Source organism: Erigeron canadensis, chromosome 5, assembly GCF_010389155.1.
Source record: "Erigeron canadensis isolate Cc75 chromosome 5, C_canadensis_v1, whole genome shotgun sequence".
Lineage (NCBI taxonomy): Eukaryota > Viridiplantae > Streptophyta > Magnoliopsida > Asterales > Asteraceae > Erigeron > Erigeron canadensis.
Genome location: NC_057765.1, coordinates 2,797,348 through 2,816,877, shown reverse-complemented (window position 1 = coordinate 2,816,877; position 19,530 = coordinate 2,797,348). Strand labels below are relative to the sequence as shown.

The following is a 19,530-nucleotide window of genomic DNA, read 5'->3' as shown; positions in this document are numbered from 1 at the left end:
GTCTACACTTTTTGGTTTACAATATTAAAACTAAAACTACCCTTAAAATTTAAAACCATTAAACACTTGCAAAGATCGATCCATCCATCAATCTATCAAAATTCTTGAACACAAAACCAAGATTTTTCATGGTTTTCACGATCACCTGTTCATTTTCATTTAGAAAAACCCATTTTCTAATTGTTTATGAGCGACAAAATCACTACTTGGTTCCGATTCAAAAAAATCCAAATTTATGAGAAAAAAAAAATACAGTTTCAAGAAAATCACACGAATCTTTAATAGCCACAATCTTTGATTTGGTGTTCATATTTTGAAGCTTTAATAGCCACACGCGATCGAGGTCCATATTGTCACTAAAATACTTGACCGTCACTTCGTTGCCGCCACCAAACCACCATGGATATGCTTTTCGTTTTTCTACGTAATCCTTTATAGATATAGAGTTTGGAAGTTGAGTTACAAATCACAAATCTAATATTTGAATGATTATTGTTTCATGGATAAGATTTTTTTTTTAGAAAAAATAAAATTTTTTTTGTTTGGGGAATAATAATAGATCTAAACATATATCTATATACATATTGCGTGTGTATGTCAGTATGTGTATGAATTTTTTCTGGGAAGAGATTGTGAATTGAAGAGCTAGAGATATAGAAATGTATGATGATTGATGGATCGTTTTTATATTTTTACATATAAATAAGTTACAGAGATATAGATAGTAGGTTAGTTTGACTTGATGTTATTATTGTTTTATCACATTTAGTCCTTGTGGTTGGTTAAATGACGATTATACCCTCGCGTGATATGCACGTGAAGGGTTTTAACGGCGATATTTAACAGAAGTTAATGACAGAGGCTTCTAGCAAAGAAAATGAAAAAGTTAAGGACCAGTTGCAACGAAAAAAAAGCACCTGAGGCAAAATGCGAATGTAACAAACCATAGAGACCTTTTGTAACATTTTCTCAAAATAAGAATAATCCATTGTTTTCTTTTCTGGTGTTATTTTAAATATAAAAAATATCATTTTTTATTCATATAAGATAAGTAGATTGATATACACGCGATAGAATGATAATGGTGTAACGGTGATGTACGTGGTGGTGATAACAATGGGTGGCGACAAGATTGAACGTATATGATACTTTTACTAATTTATGTATTTCCTATAATTCATATCGATAAATATAACTTTAATTCTTTGGTAACATCTACCAATATATATAACAAGGTCCTAAATTCATTTATGGATAAACAAGGACCGTTAGATGAGTTTAAACTTTTAATCACAACCCTTAGATCAAAATAATTGTAACCTTACTAAATTTATTATTAAGTAAACACAACATTAGTCCTTCTACTTTATATATTTAGACAAACTATAACCTTTTATAATTAAATATATTAATATTACTATTTAATAATAAGAATTATCTACATCGTATTTGTATCCTATTCAAGTTTTACAAAATTATTTAACAAACAATAAGATGTTAATATTTTATTGCTAAATCATTATCATTATATTGAAGATTTATTTACTCCTTCCGTAAAACAATCAAGAATCAATTGGTAATTAGTGTAACTACTTATTTATTTACGTAAATGTTTTATATCGTTTGAACAAAATATATAGTTCTTATATTGATTGAACGTCCGAGTAGGTCACTATATAACATAACAATCTATCAATTTGTTAAGACTTTGATAATTAAAATTTTGAGGAACAATATTTGAAGTTCTTAATAGAATGAAAGAATAATTTTAATGTGAGTAAAGGGAAAAAATATGTGTTGTTTTAAATTAAAAGCTATCTTGATTAGGAAAATAATCCTAATGTCTATTAATAGATTTTAATTTGGTTATCGTAAGGTTAAAATTAGATATAGATCATCAAGTTGTTAGTGATTTTAATTATGAATGAAATTTCAAAACTATATATTATTTCTAAGTCTATATCAGTATATGATCAACCAAAAATAGTGAAATTAAGTTTTTTTTATAAAATATACCAACATCTAGATTTAATAGGAAAAGGATATAGTTAACTGGTTATATAATTAAAAAATTCCAAATAATAAGGTTTTTTTTTAATTTGATACAATTGGCGACATAAAAAATATTAATTAAGTGAAATTAAGCGTATTAATTGGTTAATAATTAGTTAGAAAAATTATATTTTAACATATATAAAAATAAAATAAAAATGATATCTACTCGCGTATTACGCGGGAGAATAATCTATCATTGCTAGTGGACATCAATTTGAAATATGCTACCCAAACTTTACAGATAAACTAATAATAGCTATTTTTTAAGGGAAAATAATCCGTACTGCACCGCTTTATCTATCTTATGTACTGTCATGTTTAATAAAAATTACAAATTAAACCTTTGAATTTGATAAACATACAACCCCCCCCCCCCCCGAATTTTACATAATTTCCGCCCCCCTAAATTTTACATAATTCCCCTTGTTTTACCTAAGATAGGTACTGCATACTTTACCTAACCTTTCTCCATTTTTTAAATATATATTTATGCACTAATTCTTTTCAATCTATTATGCATTATTTCTTTTCAAACTATTACTATCATTTTTATTTTATTTTATTTCTATACATATATTGTTCAAACTGTAAAGTTTTAATAAAATAAATTTATCTAAATATAAGTTTACATAAAGTATGTTTTGCAATTTATACTAAAATAATACAAAAAGACCAAATATACCAAAAAGAAGTTGATGAAAATAAACAAACCTATGGCTTAGTAAGATATCAATACAAATAAACATTTATGGCTAGGAACCATAATCAAAATTGTATTGAGTTGAGACTAATGAATTATAATCTATCAAAAATAAAGAGTTAAAAAAAACAGTAGAATGAGCTTTTAAGAGATATTTTAAAATTTAAAGTTAAATAAACTTTACAAAAATCATTATAAACTTTCCATACAAATTTTGAATGTTGATAAGAAAGGGTTTGAATAAGATCATTGATATAATTCATAATATAAAGAGCTTAAAATCAACTTAACTCAAACTTAAATTGGAAGATAACATAATATATATATATATATGTGAAAAAAAATGAATATGTGGCTGTTATGCACCCAATTTGGGTGAAAAACCCCTCACATACCAACATTTTAATATTTTGAATAAATGATTGGCCCTCATGATATTTATGGTTTAAAAAAAGGTACTTGAGGGGTTTTTCACCCAACTTAGGTGCCTAACAACATCATATTCCCTTCCCCCTATATATATATATATATATATATATATAGGGATGAGAATATAAGGCTGTTAGATACCTACACTTAGGTGTGGAATACTCACATATTTTTTTTTAATTCATAAAATTCATGGGGGCCATGCGATTTATTTAAAATTTAACAAGTATTAAAAAATTAGTATGTGAGGGGTTTCACACCTAAGATTAGGTGTCGGACAACCTTATATTCACTTTTTCCATATATATATATATATATATTTATATAAAAGAGTTTTAAATTATATAATGGAGAAACAATGACTAATAGATGAGTTTCAAATTTTAATTACAACACTTAGATCAAAATGATGATGTCATTGACTTTATAATTAGTCAAACACAACATTTGCTCTTCTACTTTATATTTTAAACAAAATAAAAATTCAAATTTATGGTTAAACTAATAATAATTGCTATTTTTAAATGTATATTCTTGCATTATTTCTTTTCAATCTATTACTATCATTACCATGCATTATTTCTTTTCAATATATTACTATCATTTATATTTTATTTTATTTTATCTTTATACATTTATTGTTTAAATGCTAAAGTTTTTCAAAATAGTAACTAATAAAATGAATTTATGGTATATAAATTCACATGAATTATGTGCTGTAATTTATACTAAGATAATATAAAAGGACCAAATATATCAATAAAAAATTGAAGCAAACTAGAAAAGAAACATATGATTATGGCTAGGAATTACAATTACAATGAAAACTATATTGGGCTTAATGTAATGAATTATGATCAATCGAGAATAAAGATTTAAAAAAATTATAGAATGAACTTTTAAAAATTATTTTAAAATTTAAAGTTTAAATATTTTTTAGAAATCATAATAAACATTACATACAAAGTTTTGAATGATAGATTAAGAAAAGGATTGAATAAAATAATTCATATAATTCATAATTGAAGGATATCGATTTAACTCAAAATTAAGTGAAAAATGCATCATATATATATATATATACATACACACACACATATATACATATATATATATATTATATGGTGTTGTTACACACTTAAGTTGGGTGCAATCTCTCTCAAATATTAATTTTTTAATGTTTAATTTCTAATGAATAAATAATTAGCACCATGTTTTATACAGTATATATATATCTCTCTATATATATATATATATGGGAAATGAGTATGAGGTTGTCCCTCATCTAAGCTTAAATGTGGAATCCCTCACATTTGATTTTTATAACCATGAAAATTATGGGGGGGGGGGGGTATGTATATATTTAAAATTCAAACAAATAATAAAATATTTGTATGTGAGGGGTTCCTCATCTAAGCTTAGATGAGGAACAAGCTCATACTCACTTTTCCTATATATATATATATATATATATATATATAATCCTTTATAAAGCAAAATGGTTTTCCCTATATAAAGAAATTCGACAAATTTTTATACCCAAAATACTCTTAACCTTAAACAACCTTAATATCTTTACTAATCTACCCCTTTTTTTCACATTAATAATCACACCTCTATCGCTACTGCCACTTCCGTTGTTACTGCCGCCACCCGTCACCACCACCAAATAAAATACAATATAAAATCAAGTATTTAGAAATTTTACATTTATATCAAATGATAACATGTCAATAATTTATACGTCTGTTCGCGTATTATGCGGGACAATAATCTTAATATATACTATAAGACAGTTGAACTAATGACTTATTAACCAATCAAATCGCCTAATTTCATCAAATTGACTTTCGCTTATGTCATCATTTAGATTAGCTATAAATTAAAAACACTAATAATCATTATCCAAATATATTATTATATTATTATGTTAATTTGTAGAAAAAATCTCATTAATTTACACTTTTTTGTTTTCCATCAATAATTTACACTTTTTACCCCTGAATGCTTAAATTATACTTATTCTTAGCCATCAACTTGAGAAGTTTTTCTTTAAGTTTTTTTTAAAAAAGTTACAAAAAGTATTCATATTTAATTTTTTAAAGTTACAATTGTCACTCAAATCAAGAGTCCTAATTGTTATCAAAGAAGATGAAAACAATCCTAATTGTTATCTAATTATCATAAGACAGTGATTAAAATAAAACATATTCATGTTATGGGCCGCATCATAATCAAAGCACATATACTTGAATGTCAACTATTAGATCACAAGTATGTTTATATTTTAATTCTTAATAACCTTTCATAATAATATCAAATTATAAGTACAATTGCCTTCAAACAATTATATAATAGAGAAATTATTGTAGCATACGCCTTGTGGAGTGACTACGACAAATAATTTCATCAATATGCCTCAGCTAATCATGGCAGTGACGGACCTGTGCTTATTGTACTACAACTCGCAAAGTATAACACTTACAACCGTATATCTTTAAATTTATAACCTTTTATGAATTGAATGTATGAAAATTTAATACTGATAATATCGTAAATCACGTGTCCAGTGTCGGACACGGGTCTAAAATCTAGTTTAGTTCTATTATATAATTATCAATATATACTTTATAAACTACGTATATAAAATTCCAAAATCGAAACGACAAACCAAAAGTAAAAGGTGAATAAAAAATCCATAATAAAATTCGATGGATATTACTTTTGATTAAAAAATTCTAGTAATATAAAATAACATTTTTGAAATTTTCCAAGAAAATTGCCGTGTGAAGAATCTCTTTATATAGACGACTTCTGTATGTATGTATTAATCGCATTCCACTTTAATTAGTCAAACGTGCTCCTTTTTTCTAATATTGTACTCGTAATAGGCGTTGACTCATTCTTTTATTAGAAAAGAACGTAGATCATCGAGGTGTCGAATTAACCTTCTCCCGGGGCATATTTTTTTTTAGGGTAAATTACACAAATCATACCAGAGTTTTGTTCGAAACTATATTGTTCATACCTACAATTTAAAATAATAATTATCAAAAACTTACACTAACCATACCTATCGCTGACGGCCGTTTATTTGATCGTTAAATCAAGCCAAGTGTCGTGCACGAGGTATTAAACCCGTAATTTCGTGTATAATTCAGGTAGAAATTGATAGAATTCTTGTATTAGAAATTGATAGAAAATGAGAAGAAAAAGGGGGAGGAAGAAACTAGGGTGAATCATCAGGAGATGGCTCATCCTTTGGGCCACGTTTTATTTCAAAAATAGGGGTATTATACCTACTAGCTACTAAAGTTCCAACTAATTTAATCCTGTAATTACAAATAAAATGTTAGGAAACTTTTTTAATTTCAAAATTATAATTAAGGTTACTTTTCATTGGTCTTAAAAATTTGGGATGTTACAGTTAACCTATAACCGGTTAATCACATATTATATACATATTATCTATATATATATATATCATGTTATATACATACATTGATATATAACCGGAAAGATCGCACTATCAGATGATTTCGTAACCTTTCAATATATATATATATATCATGTTAATGTTTCATTCATCAGGTATAACATCGATTTTTGGTTGTTTTTGAGATTTGGGATGATAAATTCTTTTTTTTAGTATATGATGTTTATTTGGAATATGGGTTCGTCGATCAGACTTGTCGGAAATGATTGTTTTTCCCCATTTTTACCACTTTTTCAATATTAAAATGAGCGGTTAAAAAACCAAATAAGTTAATCGATATCGATTAACTGATTATTATTAATCGAAATCGGTTAGATAGGTTTCAGTTTTAAAACCTAAAAACCAGCTATAACCGGTACAAGTTAACAGTAACTTATTAAAACTATTTCAAAAAGTAACCGAAACCGGTTATTAAAATTAATAACCGAAATCGGTTAACTGCTTCATATAGCATATGGTAACATGATTAACCAAAAATACACGTTTTGAAAAACGAATCATATATTAGTTAAGATCAATGATTAGTTACAATATTCTAACACAATATGTTTACTGATTTTTTTGCATTATACGAGCATCATGCTATATATATACTAGTGCCGAGGCCCATGCGTTGGACGAGTCTTTTCAAGATATCTAAATCTTATAATAATTGTGAAACAAAAAGTGTACGACCAATATCACAGATTAATGAATACGAAAGCTAAAGAAAAAACATATGAAAATTAACTGCATATAAATATTGATTCTAGTTTATTTTTATTTTTTTTCCAACTTTAGTCAAATAAAAAGAGAAACAAAAAGTTTATGACCAATATCACAACTTAATCAATACGAAAACTAAAGAAGAAACATATGAAAATTAACTTCATATAAATATTGATTTCAATTTACCCTTTTCTTTTTCTTCAATTTTAGTTAAATAAAAAGAGAAACAAAAAGTGTATAGTATATAACTTGCAAACTAAATTAAAAGAGATAATAATAACAATAACATAAGAATTCAATGTTAAATAATAATGATAATGATTAAATATGAACAAAGTATATAAATAAAAAAACCTTTTTAATAATCAATCGTAGCTTTTTTTTTTTGCCGTAGATTTTTTCTTAGGTTTGAGAATATGTGAGAGTTTTTTTCTAGGTGATATATATATAGATAATTATAATAATAATTTTTTTATAAGATTTTTTTGTTAAAGGTCGGCCATTTTTTATTAAATAAAATTTAAAAAAATAGATGATTAATAAGGAGAGAGTATTAGGCTAAAAGAGGAGGATTAGGGGTGCCAAATGTACCCCAACCTCCTTTTTGAGTTATATTATATATATTTGAACAACGAGTTGGTAGCTGTTAGCATTCGAGACACCACATTTACATCCAATTGGAAAGTATGCGGAACTTAAACCACCCATTCCTAGAATGAAACTCAGGACTCTCGACCCCCCCCCCCCCCCCCCAGTAAACCACTTCTAATGAAAGAAGTGAGTTTCGAACCCCGGTAGATTTCTCTAACCAATCTATCTATTATATAAATAAAAAAGAATTCTGATGACATAAGATTTTTAAAAATTGTGTACTCTCATGTATCTTTTTAATTAATTATAACATCATCATATTAATTTTAAAATGTCCTTCCTTTTATAAATATATCTCATTAATAGAAATTTTTATTAAATGTTCATACTATTATATAAGTTTTTAATCACCTTAATTTTTTGTTATAATAGGCAGAAAACTATAGTGTTTTTTTGATTAGATTTTACTTTTTTGTTTCTACCACCCGTATGTGTTTCAACATGTGTCAACAGCTGTACATTTTCTGTTTCCCTTTAGTTTTGTTATCTACATAATAAGTTATCATAACCTTTCAATTTATTTAACGTTGTTATTATACATTTTCATGATAATATATTTTAAAACTACCCGAGTATAATTCAGTTAATTTGTAAAGCGTTTATAAATTAACCCGAGTTGATTAGCTAGTATTTAAAAAGAAATGAATATCCTGTATATTATGACATTAGAAAATGTCAAAGCCGAAAGTCTAAACATTTGGACCATAACGTACACGTACGTTAGGAAGTTTTTGCCAAATGCTTAAATTGTCAATTGAATAACACGACGGGCAAGACAGGTTTACATAGCTGCATAGAATAAGTTTTGAACTTAGGGTGTTTGAGATTGCTTATCTCATTTGTTGTTAGATTTTTCAAATACTTAATCAAGAATTAATAATTTTTTTTTTTAAAAAAAAAAAACCCACTTAGCTAGTATCTATTTAGTTTTTCAAGGAATAACACCTATCTTTATAATAAAAAAGAATTGTCTTCTAAAGTTATTTTTAGAAAAAGTATTATGTGACATGTTTATATTTCTTTTCAAAAGGTTTTATTTTATTTATGATGTCATATTCAGTATTGAACATTTTTAAAGATAAATAACCCATTAAATACTTATTTTAAATTTCTATTTTTGATTGAAAATGTCTTACTCCAATAAGTATTTATATATAAATATTTTAAATTTCTATTTTTGATTGGAAATGTCTTATTATGTTTTATTAATGCAATAAGTATTTATATATAAATATTATATTAGTCAGTTTAATATCTCCAAACTAAGTTATAAACTTATAATGTATTAAATAACAAAAATTACATATATTTTTCTTTACATCTTATTTTCGTTTAAAATATTATTTAAAACGCCCGGGTTGATTACCTAGTAAAGTTATAAAAACGCTATCTCAAGATATCCCTTGAACTAGAAATTGATTTCTTAATAGATAGCTCACTTGCTAAGCTTAAATCAAAAATTTTATCGTTCGTCTATTATGGAAGATTTGTAAGATATTGATAATTTAATATTATGTTGACCAATATTTAGAGGATTTTTTTTAGAGCAGGATTTTTTAAATTTTGTGCTTTATAACATATTTACGATATTATTATTATTATTATTATTATTATTATTATTATTATTTGTCATTTTCTTTTCATCATCCTTGTATATTAGTTAGATATATATAAATACTTATACTTAATCTCCAATAAAATATAATCAACACGATAGTTAATATTACCATGTTAATTCGTCAATTGAAAAATTCAAGTAGGTATAAAACTTTAAACAATTTATGATATGAATAATCATTCCATAAACAAACGAATTAAATTTATATTTTAATATTACAATGATTTCTAAAAATATAAAAATTATGTAATTATTTTTCAAGATTACAATGGTCATTAAAAAAACTTTAAACTTTCAATTAAAAGACTTTTGACTTGGTCTAAATATTTTCAATGTTAGAGTATACATGACATCAAATATTATTCTTAAAACCAATGAGATTTCAACATGTGACACCTCCTACACTTGTTAAAAAAGGACCAAAAGAGTCAAGTTTGTGAAGTGTAAGGGAAGCAATACACCCAAAAGGCTAAAACTTATCAAAACACAAAAGACAAAAAATAAAAGGTACGGAAAACAATGTGTCACAATTGGCTCCATTAGACTAATAGAAGCCTTGGCACTTTGTGCCAAATGAAAAGGTGTAAGGAAACCGATGAACCAAAAGTGTCAATGTCTTTTGCCGATGAAATGAACCGATTACATGAGAGATTGTGGATGTGATAATTAAGTTTCACATTAACATAAAGCATGTGACTGTCTAAAAGATTAAAATGTTCAAATATGTACATTTCTTCGCATTTTATTTGTTGTTACATTGGCGTCTAGTCAAATCTTCCCGTGACAGAATTATGTCAAAAACACATTTTCCTTACTAATTAATATGTCTAATTAAATAAACATAAAAAAAAACAAAAAGATACACAAACGGATCAGTGAGACCACCATTGCTCGTCCTTTTCTCTTCCCCTTGGCCCTTGGTGCAGCCAATGGTGTCCTTCGGTAAACACATCGGTGACACTCCCATTGGGAAGGGGCCTAAATGCCTAATTAATAGCATAAGTATGACCATAGCAAGTTGATTTTGCGTTTATTGTGTCAAAAGCTTTAGGATTATTTCAATGAAAATCTACTTGAATGTTAAAAAAAAAAAAAAAGCTTTAGGATCACGATATATGTTTTTAGTGGTTATAATTTCTTAACCATTATTATCAAGTCCCTTTGTGTTTGTTTCTTTATGCTAATAACATCGATAAGCATTCAGCTATTTTCTTGATTAGAGCTCATATATAAGTCTCCTTATACCATTCAACTTGCATCAACATCACATTTATATCCTTTGAAGTTTGAATTCAATAAATAAAGAGTAAACAATAGTTTAGAGATCGAATGCATTTAATTCCGTTCCTATATATATCAATCACATATACACCAAAAATTCACAACCAATTTCACAAAATTAATTAATAGTTTGAAAAAACCGCAACTCTTTGAAATTGTTCAAAAATGGCAAGAGTTAATGTGAGTTTAGTTTTGTTTCTGACCATGATGGTTGCATCGATGCAGTATCATGGCACGATGGCCCAAACCAGGCATGTCGTTGGCGATGCTTTGGGATGGACCATACCACCTGGTGGTGCTGCGGCTTACACAACTTGGGCATCCCTTCAGACATTCACCGTTGGTGACATTCTTGTTTTTGACTTCACCAACGGTGTACATGATGTTGCAGAAGTTTCTTCTGCAGCATATGGCCCGTGCACGGCCACCAATCCAATCTCTCTTGAAACCACTAGCCCTGCATCACTAACCTTGACCACTGCTGGTCCACACTATTACATATGCACCTTTTCAGGTCATTGCCAAGCTGGTCAGCAGTTAGCCATTAACGTCTCTGCCTCTTCAACCACCATGCCTCCATCAACAACGCCTACAACACCCATGTCTCCACCAGTAACCACCACCCCAACTCCTCCATCTGCAGCCACACCTATGACACCCCCGGTTGAACCCTGTCCTCCCACGTCGTCTCCAAGCTCTAGCCCATCATTGCCACCAACTATCAGCACCACTAGCATGCCTCCTCCACCAATGGTTATTAGCGGAGCTTCTTCTTTCCCTGCCGTGATACGTGCCACTCTTTTGACCATTGGCTTAGCGTTCATGAACCTTTAGTTAAATTTGTGAACTGAGAGATTACACTTTACAGTTTTATATATTATGTTCATTTGCGTGGTTTTTTCATGTAATGTTTTTGTTTTTCTTCCATATTTGATTATTTGCATCTAGTATTACTGGATGTGTATCTGTAATTTATTTTTTATTGTGTGTCTATTTTTGAGATGTATTTTCGTGATCACATAGTTCATATTTAGTTACATATTTGTTATGATTGAATTTATATTTACATACTTTATGGCATGTAACTAATCATTAGCGTGATGAGTTTCAAATTCATAAAAAGACAATTTGTGTTGAATTAATATGACTGCTGGTAGAATGCTCAAACAGTCGAACCACATAAATACAGTTAAAAGATAACAATTGGCTTATGATATGAAATTAACACTAAAAGTCGATCGAAATAGTCCCAAATATTACCAAATTTTTACAAAGTTATAATAGATCATGGTTAGCAATCAGTCACCAAACCATTTGTACCTACGACATTTAGAATTCCCAATGTTATGTTTCATTTTTTCTTAAGGGTCAAACCAACAGTGAATTAGAGTATGTGAGCAGAAGGTGGCAAATTTCATTTGGGCATTTCATCAAACACGTTCTGTGCGTCTAATTAAAATCACTATATATGGAATGTTGATGCTGATACACTGCCTACCATAGCCACCAATTATGCCAACAATTCTTCCGCTGATTCTTATCTTTACAAAAGATTTTTTAATAAGAAAACTTGTTTACAACGAGTGCCACTAGCACATACAACAGATGATAGCGGTATCCTTACGATGGTCGAAACTCAAGGTTACGAATAATAAGGCCAGACATAGTTCCTTCATAAGCGATGAGTTTCAAGTTCAGAAAACGACAATCTGAGTTGAATATCGCCACTATAACCTCCATCCATCCATCTCCCCTCTCTGTTGGAACTCGGTCAGTAGCAACTAAATTCCATGGGCTTGGAGGTCTAAAATATAGAATTCCAGTCTCTTTACTTCTCCTGTTGGATTGATCTCGAATTATTATTGGGCAATGCAACCCGCTACAACTTTCTGAAAGCTTGAACACAAGGTAACACACTCCCTTTTTATATGTGGACCCCATTTGACTTTCAATATTGCACTTGATGCGACATACTTGTTGCTTTAGAAGCTTAATCCCCTCGCCATATCTGTATATATGCTATATAATCTAATTACATGCTTCTTAAAAACAAACTAGTGTTACGTTTAGGAAATTAAATGGGTATAAAACTTATTATTAGATACCGTCACTCACTGCGGTATCTAATAAGTTCTACCTACTGTTGGTTTTGCAAGCTTCTGACGGAATAATATTTGAGGACATGACACAACAGAAATGTACAGGAAAAAATGAAGACTAAGATAAGAAAAAGTATGAAACGGGTTCATAAGGCAAACCTGGATTGAAATGAGGGATTTGACAATGAAAACTTCTCATTTGAAGTGTCATAATAAAGCACCTGCTGTACAGGAACCTCAATCCTCATGCTTGATGAATACTGTTCGTCAGTGGAGTGATAAGAAAACTTCATCAAAACCAAAAGAAAAATTAAAATTTCTAATTGATATTGCTTTAGAAATATTTTATAATTCTCTCATTGTTTATAAAAATCTTAAGGGAAGTGATATACTGATATTTGTGTGGGATCCTATGATTTTTATGGTTTAAAAAATTAATATATATATTAATCATTCACATATATGCTTCCTTAACCGGCTTGTATAGTATGTTCTAAAACTTGTATTGTGCGATATATTTATCAATATTTATGGTACGATAATTCGTAGCTCTAAGGGTTGTAGTTATGATGCATTAATTAGTTTACACTTACCATATAATTAGACTTTAGGCTAAGGGTTATATTTAGCATTTTGCAAATCTTAAATATATCTAAATGGGGATGTTAATGCACCTTATCTATTTCTGAGTTTGAAACTTGCTCAATTTTTTCTGAATTCCTGAATTCTTCTTGTTTCACCTGCATTACAGTTTTAAGATTTACCTGAGTGATTCCTTTGTTTTGAAAACTAATAACATAGTACTTGCGTAATGTGGCGGTGACATTGTGGTGGTGGGACGATTTTGGTGGTAGAGACGGTGTCGAGTGATGTAAATAATTGATGTAAAAGGTTAGTGGAGAAATTGAAAAAAAAAATAGAGAATTGATAGTATAATTTAATATTTTAAACAATTTCTATTAAGTAAATTTCAACAAGGGACTATTTTTCTATAATATAGTATAAATACTAAAAAAATGCATAGAATAAGAATTAGAAGTATCTTCAAACTCACATTGTCAAGCGTTCGAAACTCAATGCCTTCAATATAGATGGCGCGACTGTCACAATAGCATCGTGAAAAACTTTCCAATAAAACATCAACGTTTTTTTCCTCCTTTCGATTTGAGAATCGACACAATTCAATCATCATCCATCCGTCTTTTCTCATTGTCGCAAAATATGCACTTAAATTTTGATTACCCATTTTGTACTTTAGGTTCACATACCTCCGGTAAGCATGATGTTTTCTAGGATAACAAAATTTGAACACAAGATGAACGCTGTAATTAATGCCTGGATGTAAAAGCTGGGTACTTTTCTTGATTTGGATATTTAGATTTGCAACTTCTAACATCTCTACTACTTGTCTAAATCTGCACATATTATAAGACATCAAAAAAATATTCATTAGGCTTTATGTTTGCTGACATACAGACTTCTATGTTCTATTTGTAGAATTTGTTTTATTTAACCAAATTAAATGAAAATATATTTTAACTTATATGTATATAATATGAAGGAGTGAATATAGTGTTGCTATACACACAAAAGGGTAAACAAACCTTGTTAATACATAAAAAGCATGGAGCACTCATCATTTATTAATTATAAAAAAAATAATATTGAGAAAATTAGTATGTGAGGAGTTTTTACTCAAGAACTACACGAATAGACTTAAAGTCTTAAAAGGTAGGCATAATGATACATGCCTCAACTTTTAAAACTCAATATTCTTTTAAGGTAAATTTCTATTCTTATTCCTCGTGTAAGGTTTTGAGCTTAGTATATTTCATTCATTCGAATTTGAGGCTCACTTATTAAAGATAGATAATTAATCTAAAGTCTAAACTATCTATTATCCTTGTCACTAAAAAATATACTAAAAGTTTTTCCACTACAACAAACAAATAAGTTGATTCTTCACACTCTTTTTAGCATATCTACGCAATTTACAAAGTACTATTTTTTAGCCGTACAATTACACACTAATGTTACGATAAAAAGGAAAATTAACCTTGATATTTCAATAGATTGCCACCTACGTGACCAACGATTTTTATATAAAAATGTTCTCGCTGAAATCATCTCAATCCTTTCTCCATTACTTCCGATTGAAAACCACTGTCATACACAACAACATAAATCAAACCCATGTTCCATTCAGCTGTGGGTATACGTTGATACTACCCTTCAGCACAATTGTTTTTCCTTTGAAAATACTTTGCAGACTTGCAGTTAACAAGCTCATTACACTGAAAGAATGAGAATAAGTGGTATATATGTTTACTTTGCCTAGGCACACTAATGTTTTCAATCTTGAGCTCTAGAGTAGAAAATCTGTCGATAAATCATGATGATCGATCTTTTTGGATTCTATACTATTAAAAAGTACCAAAAGATCCCCAAAACACAAAATAACATATGAACTGAATGAATGAGCGTACCAGTTTGCCATCTTGAAGGGATATTTCGTCGCAGAGCATGTTATAGATATCCTTTTCCCCCATGCTGGAATATATGTCAGGAGATTTTGAAAGCTTTAGTATTTCTATGTAATTTATAGGCAATTTGTTCTTCCAGGTTTCAAAACCCTCCTACAAGTTAATTGAACAATTGAAGTTAATATTTCAATGCACATCTAAATTTCATAAACCTGTTTCCATATTCAATTTAATTTGATATGTTTTAGGTTTTTAAAACTAGTATAAACTAATGAGATTGTAAAATGGGTATGGGAAATGGAGTGTTGTTCATTTGTAATAAATACTTTTTTCAAGACATGAAATTAACTTACTTGAAATTCCAATGCTTTTTGAAGTTGTTCCGATACTTCACCAGCTCTTGGTCGTTCTAATCTATCTTCATGTAAGCATTTAATGGCAATCTTTTGAAAGATAACCAATGATTTCTGTACAATTTGTTTCTTTATGCCATCAAACACTATATCTTCAAGTGATCCTTCTCTATGATGATCCTTGACCAAACGGTCTAAATGCTGAGTGGGATGCGTACGATTCCAATGACATGCCGATTTCCCGCATAATACCTCAAACAATATCACACCAAATGAGTAAATATCACATTCTTTGGTTAAGTAAGGATTATCCTTGTACAGTGGGTAAAGGTAGCCAGGTGAGCATTGGTTAAGAGGGTTGACGACATAGCTAATCTCCTGATTCGTTGGAAATGCTAGAGAAACCTCAAAACCGCTGATTTTTGCCTTCCAATCGTCTGTTAGTAAAATATTAGAACTTTTCATGTCTCTGTGTATCACCACCTCTTGTCCTACATCACATCTGTGAAGGAAATCTAACCCATTCGCAATATCAACGCATATCTTAAGTCGTTTGGTCCATGAAAAATCAGCATCGTTTAAATACAAGTCGAGACTTTGGTTAGAGGCATGTTCATAAACAATGAATTTTTCATCCATTTTCTTAAAATAGCCAACAAGACCAATGATATTCTCATGTCTATGCTTGAAAGGAATTTCAAATTCTCTCCAAATACCAGGTTCTAGACCAGATCTTCTTAACCGCTTTATATCAACCGCCTTGCAACCATTTTCGTATTGAACTTCTCCGTTGTATACCATACCGAGGTCTTTATTTATATTGCAGTTACCGAAGGTTTCTCCATAAAATCTTATGTCTTCCAGTGAAATTTCTAACGTATCCTTACGTTTTTCCTATGAATCATGAAACACTTGATCAGCTTAATAGTTAATTATTAGAAGGACAAAATTCTTATCTAACATTCCATTAAATTGTACTTTGCACTATTAGTCCTCAAAGGTTCTGCTCAATATTTAGATTATATATGGGTTGTTTATGTTAATTTCTGTTGAAGTATATATAATTATGTTGACCACCAAGGTGATGGTTTGGTGGTTGGACATGTGTCTTTAATAAAACGTAAAACTTTTTAAAAGTGACAGGTTCAATCCTTGGCTCTTAAAAAAAAAAAAAGCAGCCCCTAGTGGCAATGGAGGTTAATGTTAAATTTGGTGTAGATAAATGTATCTTCGGGATCGATAATTAAGGGACATTAATTTAGTAAATTTGGTGTTATTAAAAACTCAAACTTTAAGACAATGAACAAAGGCTATATTACAATCCACGAATGCAAAACTTGTATTATAATTAATTAGGCAAAAAGTAAAGAACATAAAGTAAATAACAAGAACAATAACAAGTTCAACTGTAAAGAATCTAGGCAAGTCAAATCATATGTATCATTGATTAAACGATGAAGACATGGTCGATATTACAACTTGACTTACAAGAATACAATGAACAAAGTAATTGTTAAGTCTGGACAAACTAAAAACTTGAGTAATCATAACCAAAGTGACACACACTTTTTATGGTGACAAACACAAAGTATATGTTGCGGTTGTGTTGCCTTTTATAGAGAAGAATTAGAGCAACACAACCTTACAACGGATAGTGACTTGATAGCGGTTGTCGACGTCCTATTGGCTCGAAGTACTTGCATGGAAGAGCCTTTGTCTTCTTTACCAAAACGAGTATGAGAGAGAAAACCCTAGTTTTGGTCCCAACTGTACCTTTGCCATATAAGGTAAATTACAGTTGGAGAAACCACCATGTGATTTTTGTCTTCATCTGGTTTGAATTCTTCCCGCCTTGACCAACAAATTGGGCAGCATACAACCCGCTGAAGAGAGTCATTGGACTCGCTGACGACACACGTTAGCGAGCAAGTCTTGTCAGCGAATCCAAGACTCAACAATCTCCCTTATTCGCTGAGAAGACTTGCTGAGTAGATAAGACTTAGAAAAGAATGAAGTATGGTAGAAAGATGTCTTTTATATCATGAAAGAACATTACAAACTAATACTATTACAAAGACATCTACAGATTTGCTGCTTCTATTTCCCAATCATCCTCTTGCTTGGCAATCCTCAGTACTGGGTCTTCTCTTCTGTGAGGCTTCATCAGCTCTTCATGGATCCTGCTGATTACCATTCTGGTACTTGCCATTTTTACAAATCTTCTTTTGATGCTGATAAGAAAACCAGTAGAGGCTTTTTCAATCTCTGCCAGTCTAAAGAAGAGCTGATCGTTTTGAAAGTTAAGGAAGAATATGCCAGCTAGTGTCTCTAGGATTCTCCCTTATTCAAAGAAACTTCTGGGAGGAAGTCTTAGATTTAGGGCAGCATCACCAGAAATGGGAGGAAGGTCAGCAGACAAGGGTTGATAGGCTTTTCTTTTTCTTTGGATCCTCGTGCCTGCTGCTGAGGTGAAAACTGCTGGAGTACCAAACACTTCCCTCAGCATGGGAAGGTTTGCTTTGAACTTTGTCTCATACTCCCTTGCTTTCTCAAAGTAATCTTTAAGCATCTGCTGGAGTTGAGCATAGCTGGCAGTCTTCTTATCCTTCACCAACACGTATACTTCAAACCACTCAGAAGCACCCAGAGTGGTGGGTTTTACCCCTCTCGCCAGCAAGGGGGACTACACCTACATTTTCCTCACTGACAGCCACGATTGCAAGTTCATTATCATTTTAGTTTCGGTGGCTGCAGTGGCATCATCTTCATTCAACACAGTCTCAAACACATTCCTCATAAATGTCTTTTACTGCCTTATTAACTGCTGTAGTGACAGATTTAAAAATTTCAGCATCCAGTTTCTCCCCCTTGGAAGCTGTATTATTTATTACAACTTCCACAGTGGCTACTGGTGCTAATTGCGGCTGAACAAGTTGAGACAGCAGTTGCTTGATTTCACCAACTTCAATCTCCAATTTCTGTTGCCTCTGTCGTTCTTCCTCAATGAAGGAGGCTTGAGGATTGGGAAGATCAACCACTTGTTTTTCCAAGGTTTGGATAGCCTCTGTATTCTTTTCGATTTGAGTGGCGAGAGGGGAGATAAGTTCGACAAGCTTCTTTAATTCAATAGCTGGTTGAATTGCAAAGCTTTAGTAGTGAACGTGTAGAACACTTGATGGCATGCTGATCCTTTTTGATGGTATTTGTAGATAATGCGAATTTTTTCTTGATCAGCAGCCATGGAGAGAGATTTTTCTTTGAGCCTTTGAATATTAGAATTGTTCTCTTGTTGCTTGGTGTACCAGCTGGTTAAAGTTTGCACCAGACTATCCGATTCAACATCTCTTAATGCAACATCAAGGTTGGCAACCTTGGTGAGATCATTTAGTTGATGCTCCACCCTTGCCAACCGATCAGCAGAATAAGTAGAATGAGAGATGCCCAAAGTTTTAGCTGTTTGAGGCTCAAGATCAGGTTTGGTAGTAGAAGAGCAACTAGGAACACCGGAGAAGGACGGGGGCATGCTAAGGGATATCATTGTGCTCACTGGCCGCATAGGTGGTTTCCAAGGCCTTGCAGTAAGAGTAACTGCCTCAGTTTCTTCATTGTCACCAGTAGCAGCATTAACATTTTCATTTATGGCTGCTACATTTTCAC

General features: G+C 30.5%; 3 protein-coding genes across 3 annotated transcripts; 1 reads left to right on the top strand and 2 right to left on the bottom strand.

Moving 5' to 3' along the window:
* The first annotated feature begins 11,032 nt into the window (after window positions 1–11,032).
* On the top strand, window positions 11,033–12,018 carry LOC122600934 (cucumber peeling cupredoxin-like). The gene has a single exon (XM_043773713.1). The coding sequence runs from the start codon at window positions 11,104–11,106 to the stop codon at window positions 11,770–11,772; it is 669 nt and encodes a 222-aa protein (XP_043629648.1). The 5' UTR covers window positions 11,033–11,103; the 3' UTR covers window positions 11,773–12,018.
* A 454-nt stretch (window positions 12,019–12,472) lies between these two features.
* Window positions 12,473–13,367, bottom strand: LOC122602178. Its single transcript, XM_043774896.1, has 2 exons — window positions 13,197–13,367; window positions 12,473–12,946 (listed from the first exon to the last, which is right to left on the bottom strand). The coding sequence occupies exons 1-2, from the start codon at window positions 13,328–13,330 to the stop codon at window positions 12,559–12,561; spliced, it is 522 nt and encodes a 173-aa protein (XP_043630831.1). The 5' UTR covers window positions 13,331–13,367; the 3' UTR covers window positions 12,473–12,558.
* A 2,562-nt stretch (window positions 13,368–15,929) lies between these two features.
* Window positions 15,930–18,082, bottom strand: LOC122599541 (calmodulin-binding receptor-like cytoplasmic kinase 3). Its single transcript, XM_043772067.1, has 3 exons — window positions 18,011–18,082; window positions 15,994–16,767; window positions 15,930–15,938 (listed from the first exon to the last, which is right to left on the bottom strand). Exons 1-3 carry the CDS (start codon window positions 18,080–18,082, stop codon window positions 15,930–15,932), a joined length of 855 nt encoding a protein of 284 aa, XP_043628002.1.
* Window positions 18,083–19,530: the final 1,448 nt, after the last annotated feature.

Excerpts from the sequence above, each read along its gene's own strand:
- LOC122602178 (XM_043774896.1), bottom strand. The coding sequence starts at position 13,330 with ATGAAGTTTTCTTATCACTCCACTGACGAACAGTATTCATCAAGCATG. Across the intron at positions 12,947-13,196 it reads AATCCCTCATTTCAATCCAG|ATATGGCGAGGGGATTAAGC; the intron begins GTTTGCCTTATG and ends GCATATATACAG.
- LOC122600934 (XM_043773713.1), top strand. The coding sequence starts at position 11,104 with ATGGCAAGAGTTAATGTGAGTTTAGTTTTGTTTCTGACCATGATGGTT.
- LOC122599541 (XM_043772067.1), bottom strand. The coding sequence starts at position 18,082 with ATGGCAAGTACCAGAATGGTAATCAGCAGGATCCATGAAGAGCTGATG. Across the intron at positions 16,768-18,010 it reads CTCACAGAAGAGAAGACCCA|GAAAAACGTAAGGATACGTT; the intron begins GTACTGAGGATT and ends CATGATTCATAG.